Below are 18902 nucleotides of genomic sequence, written 5' to 3' on the forward strand. Positions count from 1 at the left end.
TCTGGGCATAGTTTCATTTTATGACTCAAGACTAATGATTTTATTGGACATTTTGTGCAATGCCAAATATATGCTGTCATGTTGTGTTATTGTTGTCTGAACTCTGTTTTGGCAATTTGGTGGCGCCAGCAGTTAATTGCCGAGTTTCAGGCCAAGAGTGAAAGTGCACGGGGCAAGGGTTATTGGTTAATGTCAAGGTTTTTGTCTAAAAGGACACGTTCTGAATTCGTTACATGAATAAGTCAAACCGGTTTGTTTGCAGCAATTTCACATTTTGAACGAGTTCACTTAACAGTGCTATCATTAAAACATTTCAATATTTTATTATCATAACCATTTTGATTTTTAATTAGACTTAGACAATTAGTGGCAGTTAAATCTCATTTAAAAACATTTACATGCAACATGCTTACGACACCTCACATTAAGATACAAATCGATTCCGAACGATTGCCAACACGATTTTTGTATGATTTTTATATCTTTTCTTTTCGATCTCTTCTATTGTTCACTTGACAATGAGAGTCTCATCTGAAACTCTAAGATATATACTGATATTTATTCAGAAGCTCCATCCAAGACAAAAGCAAATCGAAACAAGGCATTTCGGACAGATAAAAACGAAATGAAAAGCAGCCATAAATTTTGCACAATAAAAATGGCTGGCAAATAATAATTTTTAACTAAATCAATTTCAATTATGCCTTTTTTGTTACCTTTTCATATCGTACAACAAATTTATTTAATTGAATTGTAAATTTATTGCCTTTGACAATGCATAAACTGTCTTAAAATATTATTAAGAATAATGCCATAAATTCTGGCATTAACTTTTGAGGCCTGTCAATGTGTATTTTTTTTCCTTTCGTTTTATTTTGTTTTCAGTTTCAACAGTTTTGTTTTTAATTCGATTCCTTTCACAAGTAATTTAACTTGGGCATAATTAATGTCCAAGTTCGTTTCTTGCATTTTATTTGAGGCATCTAAACCATAATTGGCATTGTTTTTCGCACAATTGCCTTGCAGATACATAAATTATCATGGGCAAATTCTACCACAAACAACTAAATGATTTAAGCGAACTTTTTTTTCTACAAGAAGTTGCTGCCCAAGTCAATTATGAATTAATCATTAGTGAGGTCTCGACATGCCAGATAAAATTCAAAATTAATGCACATAAATTTTGTGAGTTAAGGTGTAAGTAAACTGATGTTGGTTTTTGAAAATGGAAACTTTAATTTTATATTATGGACTTGATCAATTTTAAAAATGGCCAAGAAAATACCAATCCGTATTCAATGTGTTATAAGCAAAGCATTTATACATCAAGCTTAAGTACGTAAGTACACATGACGGCAAATAAAATGATTTCTAACTAAGTCAGTCTTTTTTATTCAGTCAAATGAAGACCCCATTTGACCCTTTATAGACCTAGTGCTATCTTAGGTATAAATAAATATCTACAATTAGTATTTTTTTTTTGATAAAAGTTTTGGAAATAGTCGAGGGAGTAAATAGATGAGTCTAGTTTTTCGTACGAAATTTATCCTAGTAAGATAAATACTATCAGAAAGTTCTGTGATTTGATCCATCCGTTTTAGCGAATTGTTTTTTACAGATCAACAAGATCTAAATCTCTATAGATCCGTAGGACAAATGAATAACATACAAAATCAACCGCCTTGGTAGTAAATTTTTCCATGATAGATATTTCTAACAAATTAGCAAACAAACAGAAAACCATTTGTGATTTACTTTTAGCTAGCTGCAAAAGAAGGACTATATCAAAACATTATAGTTAGTTCTCGTATAAAAACTATAATCAAATGTTAATGATGTGGCTATAAAAACTTTTGTATATATTTTTAGAACAACTTACTTTATTTGGAATCCAAAAACGGCACTCGTTTTGGAACGTTTGGTTGTAGTTTATATATGCAAATGATGATTTCCCTGTGGCTAAATATGTCCAACTCAACTGGTAATTATACTGAATGATCTTTTTTTTTTTATTTAATTGGTTGTTTAACAAAACTTTTTAATTGCTTTTTAAAAGCATTTATTGTTTAACAAAGGCCAAAAACGCTTTATTGCTTGTTGTTGTAACTATTTCGATTCCATATGATTTAATTTGATTTAATACCATTTATGATTTAAGTGCGTAAAAAATGTGACACAAATGACACACACACACAGAGAGAGACAAAGAGATTCTCTTTTTTTATAAATACTTAGGACAAATTTGCATAATGGTTGTCCAAAAGCACACACACAAACACACACGCAACACCAAATATCGTGATACGCCAAGTAGGATATACATGGAAAAAAATGTATACAAAATGCCACTGCCGAGACTCGTTTTTATTTGTATTTGATGGCCGTTGTTTAATTAATCAAAATGCGACAACGATTAAGCTAAGGTTACTTGATTCTAGTTCTGATGAAGATTAATACATTTCTCACGAATTCACCACACATTTTTGGCGACGGCTTTTCACGAGAATCAACTTTTAACACACTGACATTGAGAGTGAGCGCAGAGCATTTTGCGAATTCTGAAAGACTTTATGGCAATGGCAAGAGCACTTGAGGGTTCTTGTCCCAATGCAGTTTATTATTATTGCCTTCTGATTGGATTGATCGTGGTAGTGTACACAGAGAGAGCGAGTGAATAAAACCAAATACGATGCGGTTTATTTTCGGGCTTCCGGTTGGACGTACGCTATATGTGCGACTGCCGTTTGCCGCTTGCAGTGGCTTTACTGTGGCTATTGTTGCTGCTGCCGCTGGGGCTGTCACTGTGGGCAAACAAACGAGTTTTTTCTCTCCACTGTTCACGCAAACACATACAAACACGCACACACACACACACACACACAATCCCATACACGCTATCGGGCTATGAAAGTGGGTGTTGCCTTTAGTGACTTTGGCTTTGATGGTGTTGGTTTTTGTTATCGCTTACCCGCTCGCTCTCGCTGCTGGCTAATCGAAATTTTGTGGCCATATTAAAGTTTGCTTGATTTGCTGTTTAGATATTTATATTCAGTATAAATGTGTGTGTGTGTGAGAGAGAGAGAGAGAATAAGAATGTGCTTGTTTGTATGTAAGTAAGCGTATTGCTCTCTGGGGAACAGCCCACTTTTTTTGCGGCTCTCGTGGCGTATGCGCAACATTTTTTTATTCGACTACCACCATAATTATTATAATCATATTTATCATTTTCCATCGACAATATGTATATATTTTTTTGTTACATATATTTTGTCAGTGGTTGTATTAATTTCAACCAATGTTTATTTGAAAATTTATATTCGGTTTTTTATTGGTCTTATATTGCTTAATATTTATCATAATTCTCTTTAACTGCCAATTGAAGTGAATTTATAAAATATGTTTTCTTATTTACACATATGCATAATGCTTAATCTTATCAGTTCACTTTGTAATTAAGACACATGAAATTATTGTGAAATATATTATATTCTTGTATGAGAAAATATGAGATTCGTTTTTAACGATCTTTTAGCACATTGGTTGAATAAATCGATTGAAAATGTAAAATTTGTGATAAATATTTTGTTAACAGCCTTCTATGTTTGTGCAAAAGTTTCATTAAATTTCATTTCATTCCGTTCCATATTTCCTTGATAGTTGTATTATAGTCAGCTATATGTATATATTTCAGAGTTGGACTTATAGTCAATAATTTTGTACAATGACTTGTATTTACACGGCAAAGAAAAATGGAATATAAAATCCAAAATTTTAGCAAAAGTTTAATTTCTAAGATTAATTTTAAACTCAAATTGCTTAACTTTTCTGACTCATTTTCAGAAGGCTTGTAATTAAATATTTTGCTATTATGTGGTAGTCCTAATTCTGGAATGAAAATAACTTTTTATACCCTTGCAAAAATGGTATACTAATTTTGGTCAGAAGTGTGCAACGGATAGAAGGAAGCATCTCCGACCATATAAAGTATATATATATTTTTTTTTTGATAGCATGACGAGACGAGTTCAAATAGCCACGTCCGTCCGACTGTCCGTCTGTCCGTCCGTCCGTCTGGATCAGCGCAAACTCCTCCTAGACCGTAAGAGCTACAGAACTTTTGCATGAATCCTCGTATATACTGCACAGTTTGTATATCTCGGATTCAGCCGGATCGGACCACTATATCATATAGCTCCCATACAATGCAATGTCACGAACAGTGACTTTTCTCAATAACTTCTTTATTTTCTGAGCTATTGTTGTGAAATTTAATATTGGTGAGTTTATTACACATATAAATTACTATGTTAAATTTGATCAAGATCGGGTGACTATATCATATAGCTCCCATAGGAACAATCTTTCGAAAACAGTGACTTTTGTCAATAACTTCGTTACTTTTAACGCGATTGCTTTCAAATTAAACATTTGTTAGTTTAATATATCTGTAATTGACTGTGCCGAATTTGATAAAGATCAGCTAACTATATCATATAGCTCCCTTAGGAACGATCGGTGGAAAACTGTGACTTATTGACAATAGGTAAGGAAAGAGTTACCAAAAAAGTTGCAAGGGTATACAAACTTTGACGCGGTCGAAGTTAGCCCCGGCCCTCTGGTTTTTTATTTAGATGATTCGAATATCAAAATTTGAACTCTTTGCTAATGGGACTAACCTTTATATAACGTCTGGATGTCCTGTAATGGGAAAAAATGCACAAAAACATGTTATATCTTTCGGGTGTAGCAAAAATGTGTATTTAAATCATGACACATTCCTTGCATTTCGTAATATCAAGCCAGTCTGATTAAAATTTCTTTCCTTTGGCCTTTATTAATTACACGCAAGCTTTAAAAAATCGGTGAAAAGTAGTTGGCCAGCAAGTTCAATTACCACAAATTAAATTTATTAAACGCAAACGTTGGCTAAGTTGCGATAAAACCAAATTATTTATAGGCACTGCCAAAACACAAGACGTCGGGGCAATAAAATCATATGAAAAAGACAAACGCCACACGACAAAGGCTCTCCTTCTCTCTTTCTCTCTCTCTCTCTCCCTCTATGAAAAATCTAACGCTAACAAGCTCCAAATGAAATGGACTTCAAAATGCGTGTGCGATACGCGAAGCCGGACATTAAATTGCTGCAAACATGCAACAAAATTTATGCGCAACTCTAATGAAACACACAGAACAGACGAATTAACCGATGAGGGGGGCTACAACCAACACACCCCATACAAACACACACACACATACATACACACACAGACATAAAAAACAGCCAGATACCGCCACCATCGTATAGATGTGACCAATCAAAGAGTCGGGTAGCATGACTCCACCTCAAAATGGGGAACAACATTTGTTTGGGACAGTCAAAAAGGAAAAAAAGGTAAAACGAGTTTCCAGTTGCAAGCACCAGTCGGCGAGGAGGTGCCATGTCCAGGTTCAGATTCAGGTCCAGGCTGCAACACGACGTCCTGCTGATTGCCATGAACGATAGCAAAAACAAAAGTCGCTGTTCGAGTTGTGAGTGCTGGCAAACTTGCCACATTCTGGCCATAACGAACTGGAATTGTGGCTTACTCTTGGTCCCCGTCTTGGTGTTTGTCTTGCTATTGGGGTGTGGCATGGCATGGCTGCTGTTGCGACTGCTGCATGCCTCTGCATACGGAGGGCTAAAAAGTGGTAGAATTTGTTATGGTGGCAGCAAAAAAAAAAAAAAACTAACCAGTGGTGATGTAAAAGGGCCATTTAGATCCTTTTGTATAATGTTATGTAATATTGGTGAGTTTTCAGCTAAAGAAGGTCCTCAAAAATTATATTTTAATCTCCTTCAATTCCCAGTTTTCTAGGCTTTAGGCTTGTGATTAGTTTAGTTTGAATGACAAAGAGTTAGCTTGATGACATGATTCTAAAATGTTTTTGTTTCAATGAAAAGTTGGTCTATTACTGATTCGAGGTGCCCTAAAGTCTATGAGCGAAAACTTTGACAAACTTAGTTGAGTTCTTTTTTATAGGCAACAGTTACTAGTTAACCCCTTTTAAAAAAAAAAACAACTTACGGCCATGGAAGAGCTCGTTCAGCTGGCCTTTATGGCGCCCACAAAAAAGTGGGCTGTGGCTACAATCCTCCCTCCTTTCTGAGCGCCTCATCATTATGGCTGCCACTTAGCTTATTTCTTCTTCTTTTGGGCAAATCTCTGGCCATGTTTCTGTTTGTGTGGTTGTTGCTGTTGTTGTTGTTATGGAACTTTATCCATGGTACTGCCATTGCAATTAATTTTGGCATTTTGACATTTACGCTTTTTGTTTGGCGCTATCTCAAGCATACGCACATACTGTTTCTCTTTTGGTATGCTGACGCTTGATAACACACACGTTTTTTGCATAAAGTGTATACATACATATGTACATTGTATGTACATACACACATACACACTTTTACATATGATTTGCACAAGAATTTTCTCACGTTAAGGGTTTTGGAACGGCGCCTGAACCGCAAGACCTTTTAATTATATACAAAACTTGTTCAACTTGTCTAACGACTTTTACTGCCAGTTGGGACAACATTTTCAAATACCTATGCTGTCGATAAACTAATGAAAAGCTAAACGAGATACTTGCTAGCCAATTCAATAGAAGACCAAGTTGATCCTGGCTCTCATAGATTTAGCAAATGGACCATAATAAATAGGAATGGATTGTCAGCTGCTGGCGCTACGTCGCAACTTTGTAGTTTTAATTCTTAGTCCACAATAAATATGAGAGAATGTTGTAAAATTTGCAGATCATTAAGCTTATCAACCAGGTAGGCTTTATGACCAAGCCATAATGCTAGATTATTAGGCTGTTAGCGTGCTTAACAAATTGCAAAAAAGAATGTAAGATAGTGTTTACTACTTAAAAGTTAGACATCCTTAATGGCAAATTACATCAATAAAACTTTGCTAAAAATTGGAACCAAATACTAATTAAACATAAACCGTTTGTTATTGAAAATACTATTAACTAATTTCTTAATTAGGTTCTACATTTGAATAAAACTTATGGAAATTTAAAATAAATATAAAATTCAGTAAACTATTTCGTAAGCTTACTGATCCTATACGATCTACGTAATATACAATACGAAAAGTCGAAGTCTCATTAAAAGAACACCGAATGATTATGTTAATACATTTAATAATTTATACAAATGTATGGAATTATGGCCCTCACAAATTCCATTTCCCTATGGATGGATGCTTAGTTTCTGAATATTCTAGGAGCTGATGCAAAGGATCAATTGATGGCAAATCACATGATCATTTCCATACAACATAAACAAATCCGAAAAGATAGCACTAATTATTCCAATTGGATACACAATCGGCTTGCATGTTCGAAAGGTAAAAACAAAATACACCAGCTAGTTGAAGCCGAGACTGAAGTAGAAGCCAGAATCAGCGTCGTGGTGACATTTAAAAGCTGCAAGTGCATTAGTGTGAAACAAGGCATGAGGCGCCGTCTAAATTACATCGGATGAATCGGACAGACAGAGAGAAAGAGATAGACAGTGGAGTGGAGGAGACATCGCGATCAAGATCAAGTACCATTTTCAACGCTTCTTTTGGCGCCACATTTCTGGACCCAGAACCCTTTTTGCCCATATGCATTTCAAGATGCAAACCAAAAAGTCTGAGGCCCAACGATAAGCAGAAAGACACTGGGAAATATGCACAGACTTGGCTCTCCATTCCTAACCCAGGATGCTGGGGCACCAGCTGAACTCATTTCGGCTTTTGTCTCTTTTCATTTTTCCTCTCTCTGTTTCGTTTCTCGATAAGCGCCGCATCTTCAATCTTCCTGCAAGAGACAAGGGCAAGACAACGGCGGCGTCTGCATTTCGTTTCAGTCCCATCTTCGTCATCATCAGCATCATCATCATCATCAGTGTGATATGTGTGGAGTATCCATTAGTTGCGTCGCCATTGCCGATCCGTATTGGGCAACACACACACACACACACATACACATACACACCCAAAGCAGACACAGATAATGTGATTTCGGGTTCGAAATGGAACGAGACTCGCGTAAGTTGTGATAAGGTCGCGAGACAAGAGGGAATACCTTCATTTCTGTCCGTCTGCCGTTCCGTTTTGAGGCAATCTCATTTTGTCTTTCGTGTGAATTCTTGGAATTTTGATACTTTTTCCTAGAAGTCGACCATCGATGTTGGCTTAAGTGTGCTGGTAGGTGTTTGGGTCTCTCGATGACGTCACAGACCTGGTTATCGTTTAGATTGAAGTCGGGAACAAGTGCTCCAGAATGACTACAGTCGATGAAAAATTTTAATTGGAATGTTGTGCCCAACTTATTTCAATTACCATGAATCTAACTATTGAAAAAGATGCATTTGTATTGCAAAATATTGTTAATATTTTGTACACTATTTTAGTCTCTCTTTCTAGTGCTTTGCCTCTCGTTTGGCTGGATTCTCCACCGACGACATAGGCTTGAGCCTAGACTTAGGCATCGGCGTCTTGCTATCTGCTTTTATCTATTTTAACTGCGCATTGTTAAAGCGCATTTTCGTGTCGTTTGTCGATTTGTAATGCCACAAAATGCAACCACCATCAGGAACCAGCATCACTATCACACCAGCACCAGCCTCAGGTTGCTGAAGCTCTCGCTCTCTCACAGAAACCTGGCTCTGACTGCAAACGAACTGACGGCTAACTGGCCCTTTGAAGTTTGCCTAAGTGGCGCCTTCGATCAGGGTGGGTTCAAAAGGCCGCCTCGCTTGGTGGTCATCCACATGATGACCATGATTACGATGATGATGATGATGGTCATCATTGCTGGCTGGACTGGCTAATTAAATGCAACAATGGCCGCGTGCTCATCGTTGACAGTTTTCAACTTTATGTTGGCTTTTATATGTATATAAGTAAGTATATATTTTTTTTACTATCCTAAGGGTATCTGTATAATAATAAACAAATGTACAGGTAGTATCTATCTATATCTGTGGCGCTCTTAACTGTTATTAAATTGCTTGTGTACATAAGCAAACGCTTCTCGGGCGCATTTGCAATTAGCTTAATAGAAATTCAAATGCACGGCACAACCACAAAGATTAGGGTGGAGTGGTATCCGCCGATCGGTGACTGAGTCTATGCGGTTCTGGCTGTTGTATGTCTGTCATAATTTTCAGCGATAATGTCACTCTGGCGGCAAGTGTGTGCCAAGAGATCGGAACAAGTGTGTGCCAAGTGCATGGAGCGAGTGCGAGGGGTGGACGCGGTTGGCATAGTTGAAAAATGGCGCCCGCTGTCGTATCTTGTTGCCTGTCACATTGAATTATTATTTTATGGTTTTGGTTCTACTATGGCAATTCGTTCAAGAAATAAAAATTAAAACAGGTTGCCGGCTAATGTTTTCATTTGTTGGCCTGTGGGCTACTTGGGATGGGTTTCAATATAAAATACATTGTAGGAGATATTTTTTCTAAAAGTTCTAAATGAATTGGCATCTAGAATATTGCCCACCCAAAAAACATTTGATATCATTACTTTAACTGAGATTAATTGCATAGACATTGATAAATTCAATGGTTTATGTTGACTGTGATTGCCTGTCCCACATAGTGATAATGGCAATAAATTGATTGCCCAATACATTGGTAATATTCTATGCAAAAGTGCCTATTTAACAATTCTGCAACTATTATGCATAATAGTTCTCTTAAAAATAATTTAATTTTCAAGGGTTTGAATGCATTTTGAAAATTGATTGCAATTTTATTGAGATATAGCGTTTGGAAAACGGTTTGAAATTACGCACAATAAACTATGAACTAAATGCATTTAAACCTCGAATTTTACTATTTATCAATTTTAGTTAAACGTCGTGATATAAACCATATATGTATGTAGGGCATATTATGTTCCTATACATCAAGATTTGTTTTTAAAAATCGCTTTGCAATGAATTTTTTTGTAAATCCCCAAATGTTTTTAAAATGTGATAAATTTCAGTTAACTTCTTAAAGGTGTTCGGTAATTGGCTATAATACAGTCTGATGAAGCTAGATGGAATATGTTGATAGATAATTCCAGGATTGAATTTAAAGTAAGCCTGATCTGGGGTTGTATTTCAACCAACTTCAAATTTGGTGTGCTTATCTCCTTTAGTCCTTCAGAACTAGACTTGATCGAATTGATCAGCTCGGCTATTGATGATGATCAAGAATTTACGCAATAGGGTTAGACTTGTTGGCGATTTTAAAACACCATAACACCATACCACCATTGGCATAATGAAAACAGAAAAATTTCTGTTTTAAATAAAGATATAGCCATTTATAAAATGGATCTAACTAGAAGCAAAAATATTTCCCATCTGCTCCTTTTTGTAGATTTGTATGAAACTACTTTCAGTAGCCGAGAGAGAAATTCTTTTACAGCGGTGTACTGCACTCCCCTCGACTATATTGCGTTCCATTCTATAGCCACTTGCCCATTTTCACGCTGCACATAATTTTTGCCAACACATTCCAGAAAATTTGCGGTCGGGTGCTGCAGTCGATCGCCTCATTACTCATTCGTATGCTCCATCTGTTTGTAGTAATGTGTGTATGTTTGTGAGTGATCCGAGCTCCAAAGTAACCATGGAGCGCCGCCGCCAACCAAAAGGCCAACCAAGCGGACGCTAATAAAAGCGGTCGTAAAACAAGTTTGCCTAATTGATCGAGCGTACGCCAAAAAACGCCACAGAGAGAGAGAGAGAGAGAGAGAGTAAGAAGGAGAGACTAAGAGACCAAACAGGAGATGGGAAACAAAACCGAACAAAGGAAGAGAAGACTGAAGAAGACTCTGAAGCTGGACTTGGATCGGTGTATGTATGTGTGTGTGTGTGTGTGTGTGTGTGTGTGTGTACGGAAAGCAAAGGCGTTAATATTATACCAAGAAGGCGCAACCTTCTGCTTCATCTTCATCGTCGTTGTGGACTCGTAGCATTTTTGCCATACCATCGAATCGACAAAAACCAGATCAAAGGCAGCGGCTTGAGGCGGTGGCGTTACTCGGTCGGACAGGCTTTTAAGCGATGACACCAAATGGCTATTTAGACACTGCACTGCAGCACACGGCTCTCGGAGATCTGTTCTCCACTCTACGCTACTTCACCCCACTCCACTCCACTCCACTCCGCTGGTCGTGTTCTCGATGAGGTTTTTCTTTTTGCTCTTCGCTTTTTACTTGTTAAGATTTTATGGTCTCACTCTGTGGTCTGTGGGGGTCATTAAAATTAATTTGGATCAATTTGGTTTGCTGCCAAATTGTTGACAATGAAATATATCAACAGGCCATCGGACCCATCGGCGGTAAGGCTCAGTCTCTGGCCAGAAATGTTGTTGATCTTGGTAGAGTCATCAAAGTCTTAAGTGTCTTTGCGTTTACAACTTATTTATTTTTGGGTTTTTTTTTTGTTTTTACCTAGATATGTATATGAATGTATATATCAAAAACTTAAAGTACATACAAAATCGTAGGTTCTTTCGCTAAACTAAACTCTAACGTCGATTATGCATATATGGGATAGACAAATCATTTCAAATAATTTGTAGTTTAAGTAGACTAAGGGGCAAGGCTCGACGATATTTACTCAGTGAAAGGAACATTGAAATAAAGAAAAATATAATAAGTTAAAATAGGAAAGGGCAAATAATTGGAATTGATAATTTTGTTTTGTTTTTCCTAATATTGGCATGACTAAGTGGCACTTAAAGAGACGTTCGTTGGCACTCTACTTATATATATAAAACTATATTAATTATTTTGGCAATTTTGGAAATTTGGTTACATTTAGTTACTTCATTAGAAGTTTCGACTTAATTATTCGATGAACGTTCCGGCAATCCAGTGCGAGTTATGACGCTGGGTGTAAGTTCGCTATTGGAGCCACGACCACTTTCTATGGCAGGAATCCTGTAAAGAGACGAGATTAGCAATAACAATCCTTTCTGAATTATTTTAAGAACTTACGGTTGAACAATCTGTCTATTAAGTGTCGCTGCAGTGGACAGGTGAGGCGATTGACTCTGGACTGGTGACTGCTGTTGTTGTTGCTGCTGCTGTTGCTGTTGCTGCTGCTGTTGCTGCTGCTGCTGCTGACTGTAAGGTGAATGACTCTCGCTTGTGACATGATGGCGCGTCATATTTAAAGTACCCTCTGAAGTGGGTGGTGGCGGACCACTTAATGATATTGCAACCACACGCGTTGTGCCAGCATTGCCAGAAGGCCCCGTTGTTGACATATCTTGAAGTTCGGGACTGGCATTCTGCTGGGCATTCAATAAACTCACCTGAGACGGATAGAGTGGGCCGCTATTTACCATCATACTGACTCCCTGTTGCATGCCTAAGCAAAGTGAAAAAGTGGAGAATGTATGTATGATGCAAATGTCCGAGGATCTTTGAAATTCAGTTAACTCACTTGGTAAAGCGCGATGCATGGGAGCTCCACCATTATTCTTTGGCTTACGTTTACGCTTTTGAATACCCTCCTTCTTCATGGAAAGTGGACGATTCATATTGTGGAGTTTATAGTACAGTCCACAGGCATTGCATACGGGATTCCCCTCATTATTACGTCGCCACAGTGTGGTCGAATTGGTCGAGCAGTTGGCGCAAGTAACCCCGTTTCGTCGATTATTGGGAGCAGCGGGCACCTTGGGCTTAGCCTGGCGAGGAGCTACTCGAGGTGGCATTGGCATATATGTGCAGCTGGGACAGAATGCGGTATTATGTCCTTTCCGCACTAATGGCGATTGGCATCCCTCGCACTTCAGCTCGGCCAGGCTATGCACAGTGGAGGGTGAGCCAGCGCTGGCTGCCACCATTGTGGGATCATATTGACCAATGGTTGCTGTCGATGTCCAATGCCCAGATGGCATATTGCTTGGATTGCCATAGTCATCGATAACCTGCGAATGAAAGTTGGACTGCAGATTGGCGACGAATTTAGCAATAAGCCGAAAAGGATTGCGGAAGCGGATTGCTCAATACTTACGTATGGTACACTGGCATACTCCGGGCCGGTTGTAGACCATATCGCTGGTTCATTGGTGGCAGTGGCTTCAAGATACGAAATGGGTTGGTATGTTGTAGAAGCCGGCTGGCGCATATTCAAATTGGGATCCGATTTGGTTAAAAATGTAGGCGTACTGGTTACACTATAGATGGCATTGCCCTGAAGAGCGGGCACAAAGCTATTGCTGCTGGGAAAACTGGAGCTGGGCACAAAGGATGGATAGGCATTGCCCAGATCGGCATAGGTCTTGGACTCATTGGCATGGACACTGGCATCGACCACAGGGTGTTCATAGAAGAGATTTGCTCCGCCTGCTTCGCCACCAGCGGAATTTACATAACGCCCTTCTTCGTTAACAAAGCGGATACCGCTACCATGGGGAGCAGACGAAATGTGGGCAGCTGCTGTTGCTGCTGCTATGGCAGCAGCTTGTTGTTGTTGCTGCTGTTGCTGTTGTTGTCTTTGTTCAAGAAGATGTTGCTGATGGAGGTTCTCACCCTCGCTAAGGACAATAGGCTCACCATAGCTAGTTCCGCCATTTGGTGTGGGGCATTGTTGCTGTTGTTGATGTTGTTGCAATTGCTGCTGGGAATCCTGACTGCCCGTCAATTCAGCCTTCTCTATCTTAATGGCAGTCACATCATCACTGCTGCATATAATATGACCCGAAGAATAGGCATAAAGTCCGGACGTGGCCGCAGTTCCACTCACAGCCACCTGCTCGCCCACCTCTGGATTCCGCGGAGCCATCTGGACGTAATGCGCTGGCGAATGAAGCGAATTGCGTTGATACTCAATAGTCGACTCTGGAGCTGATGCCGAGCTGGCACTACTAACATTCGTATTTGGTTCTCCCTCTCTAGCCTCATTCAACTCACTGAAATTCGATAATTCGGATTTAATCTTAGATAGAGAATTGTTTTTAGGAATCACAAACTTACAGAGTACCCGCTGTGGTTAGGATACGTCGCTGGGTTCGTGCCACAACAACATATTGATGATGCTCTACATCCGATTCTGAGGCACTGGCTTGACTCGTCTGTACTACAACTGTTGTGGGTGTCTGTTGCTCCTGAGACTCCTCCAAATTGCTGGACTCAATTGCCTGTGTTAATTGCTCGGCTCCGCCGCTGGTCTCAATCTTGAGATTATCCAGCAAATGCAACTGATGTTTTGTTAGGACTTGCTGCTGCTGCTGTTGTTGCTGTAGTTGTTGTTGTTGCTGTTGCTGCTGTTGCGTTGGCGTCTGCGTTTCCATCTGCAATGGCCAAGAGACAAATGATGAATAACTGACACCATAAACATCGCTTGTCGTCAAAAGTGTGGCTTCAGTTCCGGCCATACAGTGCGAACTTGACCGGCCGCCGGTCGCCTCTATTTCCGCCACAAAACTGAACCAAAAATCAACAAACTTGTCCAACTTCAAAAGAAGCCGCACATCTCACAGCTCACAGTTCTCCTACAACAATTATAAGGTGCCATTCTGGCCCTCTCTCTCTCTTGATTTTCTCTTTTTCTCAGTCTTCTTTCCGATTTTTGTTGCTGTTGTCATTGAGTCAACACATTTTTCACTTTTATTTTTCCCTTTCCTCATATTTACTCAATCAACCTGAACCTAGTTTCAGTTTCGTTTTCGTCTTGGTCTTTTGGCGGAAATAAAAGTTGAGAACAAAAAAAAAAACCAATGTACAACAACCATAAAAACAAATTTCTTGTTGTCTTAACTGAAGTTTATGACCTCATTTGGTTGTTGGGGGTGGCAATGCCAACCTTCAATCAACTTGAGTCAATATGAATCCATCGTCATTTGTCACCTGATTCATGACGGGGCTTGCCTTCAAAGTCATACCTAAATAGCTTAATGGTGAGTAAAATTGTAAAACACCCATAAAAAAACTGCGGGAATATCCCGCTCTAAAGAAACTATACATTTAAACTGAGGCAAAACATTAAAATAACTGAAATTTGTAATATCCTTAGCAAATTGTTTAATTTATTTGTTTCTCCACATATCTTTCACCTGACAGAAAATATGATCGATATTGAGACAATTGAGACCTTTGTTCAACAATGATTCATGCTGGAGGAAGGCTTAAGCTGTTAGTAAAACAAAAAACAAGTAAACCTATGCTAAAATTAACAAGAAATATAATTAATAATATTAACTTTTAATATATACTTTGTTATTTCGTTCTCAAATATTGCAATTGATATGTGTGTGCAGGTATTAACTTAATCTTTAGGCCATATTTTAACTGTCTTGTTGAGTACTTTCTTTTTCTTTTTTTAGTAGTCTTTTTAAGTATTTATTGGACAAAGTTCAATGAATACACAGAGATAAAAACTGAAACGTCACGCTCACGATCGTAGATAAACCAAGGTTGTGTCTTATAATCGTCTATGTGAATATGGCAAAAGATATGCTATATATACTATACCAGTATACACGTGCCTATGTTTGTGCTTATGTACAGCAAAAAAAAAAAGTTAAGATACTACCAAGCGATACGGTAATATCTTATCCGTCTGCTATCAATGTACATAATCAGCTGCTCCTGCTGCTTCTGTTGCTGTCGCCCCAACTGGGCAACAACTGTGGAACTGGGCAACTGGGAGGTCATGGTTTTTGGCTACGTCATCAACATCATCAATATTGCGATTGCGATTGTTATGATCAATGAATGCCAGAGATAGAGAAGTAACCGCTGTAGTAAGAGTAACATTTCTTGCCACACATTTGGTTGTGAATGCCTTTATGGGTGTGGCAAACAAACTTGTATATGTACTTGCATTTTTTATGAATGAAATCTAACCAGTCACACCTGCAATACTTGGACTATGTTTTTTATTGTTTTTATTCATTATCTATATAAACAAAATATATAAGCATATGTACATATGTACATATGCATAATCGCACCTCTTTTCCCTTTCGTTGGGGGTGTAGTTAAGAAGCAGTCAGTATAGACATTTACTTTTCAGCTTGTGATTACTAGAAAATGGCCCCTAATTAAAGACGAACTAAAAAGGGTACGAAAGCGATGAGATCAAAGATTCACATAGAAGCATAGCAGCTGCAATTTATGGCTCTATTACAATCTAATCCAATTGTTTTTTTTTTTTTTGTATCCTATTCGTCCTATCATCAAACGGGCAACTGACAACTGTCACTTGGCAACGCGTGTCTAATAAAACTATCTGCAACTATCTTAACCCTCATATGCATTAGAGACTATCAATTGCAGCCGACAAGGCCGCCGCCATTGGTATCAACTGTCTCGCTGGCGATTGGTCCAACTTCCGCTCGATCTACTAACCCTACAACCCCTAAAAACACTCTCTAGGGGTTGCATTGCCGTTGTCGTTCATTCATAAAAGCATTTCCACTTCCACTTTTTCGATCTATGACCAAAATAATCATCCCCTAAGGTGAGATGATAAGATTGACATAAATTTCACATTACATTAGGTAAGAATACTAATAAAATAGAACCAAAAATTTACCTTTTTGTCATGAATGAAACAACTACGCGTGCCCCTGAACCTTTTTTTATTGTTTTTTCTTTTTTTTTTTAAGGAATTTTGACGCCAACATGGCCATTTCGCTAGGGCCTTTCAGAAAGATAAAAACATCTTTTCACGTTTTGGGTACTACAGTCAGTTTTTGTTTTTGTATGTGTGTGTGTTTTTTTCCTAAATGGTTTTCGCTTTTACCTTTTTCGGGGCATTTTTTGTGCGATGCAACTGATGAGTCATTTTAATATAAATCAATTTGTCTAATCTCAGTGACAACTTGTCGGATAATTGAAGTCTCTACCAACTCAGTATGCATATGGAAAAAAAAAATCTGTTAACTGTCAATAAAAACTTGCTGCCGTTTGTAGCCAATTAAATGTTTTATTTGTTAACTAGAAACTTGTATAAAATTTTTGTAATTAATCGCATATCTATTAACTTTTTTTATAGAGCATCATTTTTTTCCTTCCCTCTCTCTCTCTCTCTCTCTCTCTCTTAATGAACCAGCCAAAGAAAATATTTAACATGTCTTTTATGGCTTTTCAATGACTATTTCAAATGTGACTATTTTTTTATTTCGTCTTTAATAGTCTAGAATTTAGAATTTTTATACTTCAGGAATACAGTCTAAACTACAGAGCTTTTGATTTTCTTTTTAATTAATATTATGTAAAAGTTAAATTGAGAATTATATATTTAGCGAATTGTTAATAACGTTGCCTGAACTTTCAATAATTTACTTGTTTCATACTTTTCTTTAATATAGAATTATTTGCAAATATTTTTATTAATGGGTCATTTTTTAGCCCACTTGTTTTGTTAAATATTTATTATATTCGTATGGATTTAAAGAAGGCTTAAATTAGTTCAAAATCTAAAAGATAGTGAAATGTAAGGCTAGTGCCGTGTATGACTAAAGTTTTGTGTCTAAAAGTAGTCGAAATTGATTTAAAAAACTCACTAAAAGAAGAATTCCTGGGCTTTTATTTTCTTCCGACACATTTATGCAATGAAAATGAGTTTGATTTATGACTATTTTAACCAAAAAGAGGATTTGAAAATGATTCGTATAACATCAGACATTTTATAAAATGCTGGTTGGGTATGACTTTTATTTTTTTGGTTTCATTTATTTATTTAAGTTTTCTGTCATTTTATTTCCTTGCAGTCCCACTTTTTGTTTCTGGCTTAGCATTTTTTTAACCTGTCATTCGACGACATAATTCAACATATGATAAAAATTTTAGCATATTTAATCTCGAATTTGGTTAAGATATGTTTTCTATTAGTAAATAAAAAAAAGTTCATTATATATTCAATCGAATAAACCAAATTAATAGCATAGATTTGCATAGATATCGCTTAGACAGAAAGATATTTAATCTTTGGTCAAAGGCATGACGGAAATTGTTCATATCTACCGAGACTCTAATATTGCTAATAGGTAATATTTATTTTCTAAAGTCAACAAAATGTTTAAATTTGCAATGTTTTTCAGGTGTCCGATCTCTAGATCAATATCGTTTTTACCTACCTTCAACTGCATTTTGATATCAAGTGCAACACTTTCGCAAACCATTCAAAAGAAAAGTTCTCGTCTTGGCCACACTTAAATGTTGGTTCCGTTTTTTTGTTTTTTTCGTTTTTGGTTAATTTTATCTGAGTTTGGTTTTTATCACTTGATTTGCTTTGTTTTTTGTTTTTAAAAATTATCACATAGACTAAGGAAAGATTGTTGGCTGGTGCTAGTGTAGGTCTATTGCTGCAATTTATTGTTGGAACACTTGTTTATCGAAGGAGAATGGAACGCGCACGCGATTTAAATTGGCACTGATGGAAAATTTTGCGGGAAATTAAAAGACTTAGAAAGTAATTGCTATTGGTTGCTTATAATTTCTTTGGGTCTATATTTATTTATTTTTTTTTGGGTTTCGTCGCTTTTGGCATCCGTAAAACGTTTTCGTTGTTTCCCGCGCGGCATTTAATAATAATAATAAGTGCTATTTTTTTCCAAAGACCAACTGGGCCCAGGGACTACACCGACAATACAGACGTCGACGCAACGCATTGCGGTGCGGTGTCTGCGCTCTTGCCGTTTAGCACCTTTCCTCCAGCGCCCAATTAAGAATCCAACACACAGATACACACTAGCGTTGATTTGCGTATGTATAGGTGAGTTATGATTTATTTCTATGCTGTAGTTGTGAGCCAGTGCTCTGGCTTCTCTTTTGGTATTGGTTATCTTATCTTTTCAGAGATAAGATAAGGTGTTTGTGTGTGTGTGGTGTGAGTGTGCGTGG

General features: G+C 37.5%; 1 protein-coding gene across 2 annotated transcripts; it reads right to left on the reverse strand.

Annotated features, from left to right (window-relative positions):
- Positions 1 to 11469: 11469 nt before the first annotated feature.
- On the reverse strand, positions 11470 to 18638 carry LOC6651460 (box A-binding factor). Of its 2 annotated transcripts, none has more exons than XM_023180178.2 (6): positions 18137 to 18638; positions 14028 to 14344; positions 13066 to 13963; positions 12490 to 12979; positions 12039 to 12414; positions 11470 to 11981 (listed from the first exon to the last, which is right to left on the reverse strand). In XM_023180178.2, exons 1-6 carry the CDS (start codon positions 18179 to 18181, stop codon positions 11885 to 11887), a joined length of 2223 nt encoding a protein of 740 aa, XP_023035946.1. In that variant the 5' UTR covers positions 18182 to 18638; the 3' UTR covers positions 11470 to 11884. The 2 variants fall into 2 exon arrangements, with proteins under 2 accessions (XP_023035946.1, XP_023035945.1); XM_023180177.2 differs by having other exon boundaries at positions 11471 to 11981; positions 12490 to 12997.
- Positions 18639 to 18902: the final 264 nt, after the last annotated feature.

This window comes from Drosophila willistoni, chromosome 3R (genome assembly GCF_018902025.1).
Source record: "Drosophila willistoni isolate 14030-0811.24 chromosome 3R, UCI_dwil_1.1, whole genome shotgun sequence".
NCBI classification, from domain to species: Eukaryota; Metazoa; Arthropoda; class Insecta; order Diptera; family Drosophilidae; genus Drosophila; species Drosophila willistoni.

Excerpts from the sequence above, each read along its gene's own strand:
- LOC6651460 (XM_023180177.2), bottom strand. The coding sequence starts at position 18,181 with ATGGTTTGCGAAAGTGTTGCACTTGATATCAAAATGCAGTTGAAG. Across the intron at positions 13,964-14,027 it reads CTAACCACAGCGGGTACTCT|TGAGTTGAATGAGGCTAGAG; the intron begins GTAAGTTTGTGA and ends ATCGAATTTCAG. Across the intron at positions 11,982-12,038 it reads AATAGACAGATTGTTCAACC|GATTCCTGCCATAGAAAGTG; the intron begins GTAAGTTCTTAA and ends GTCTCTTTACAG.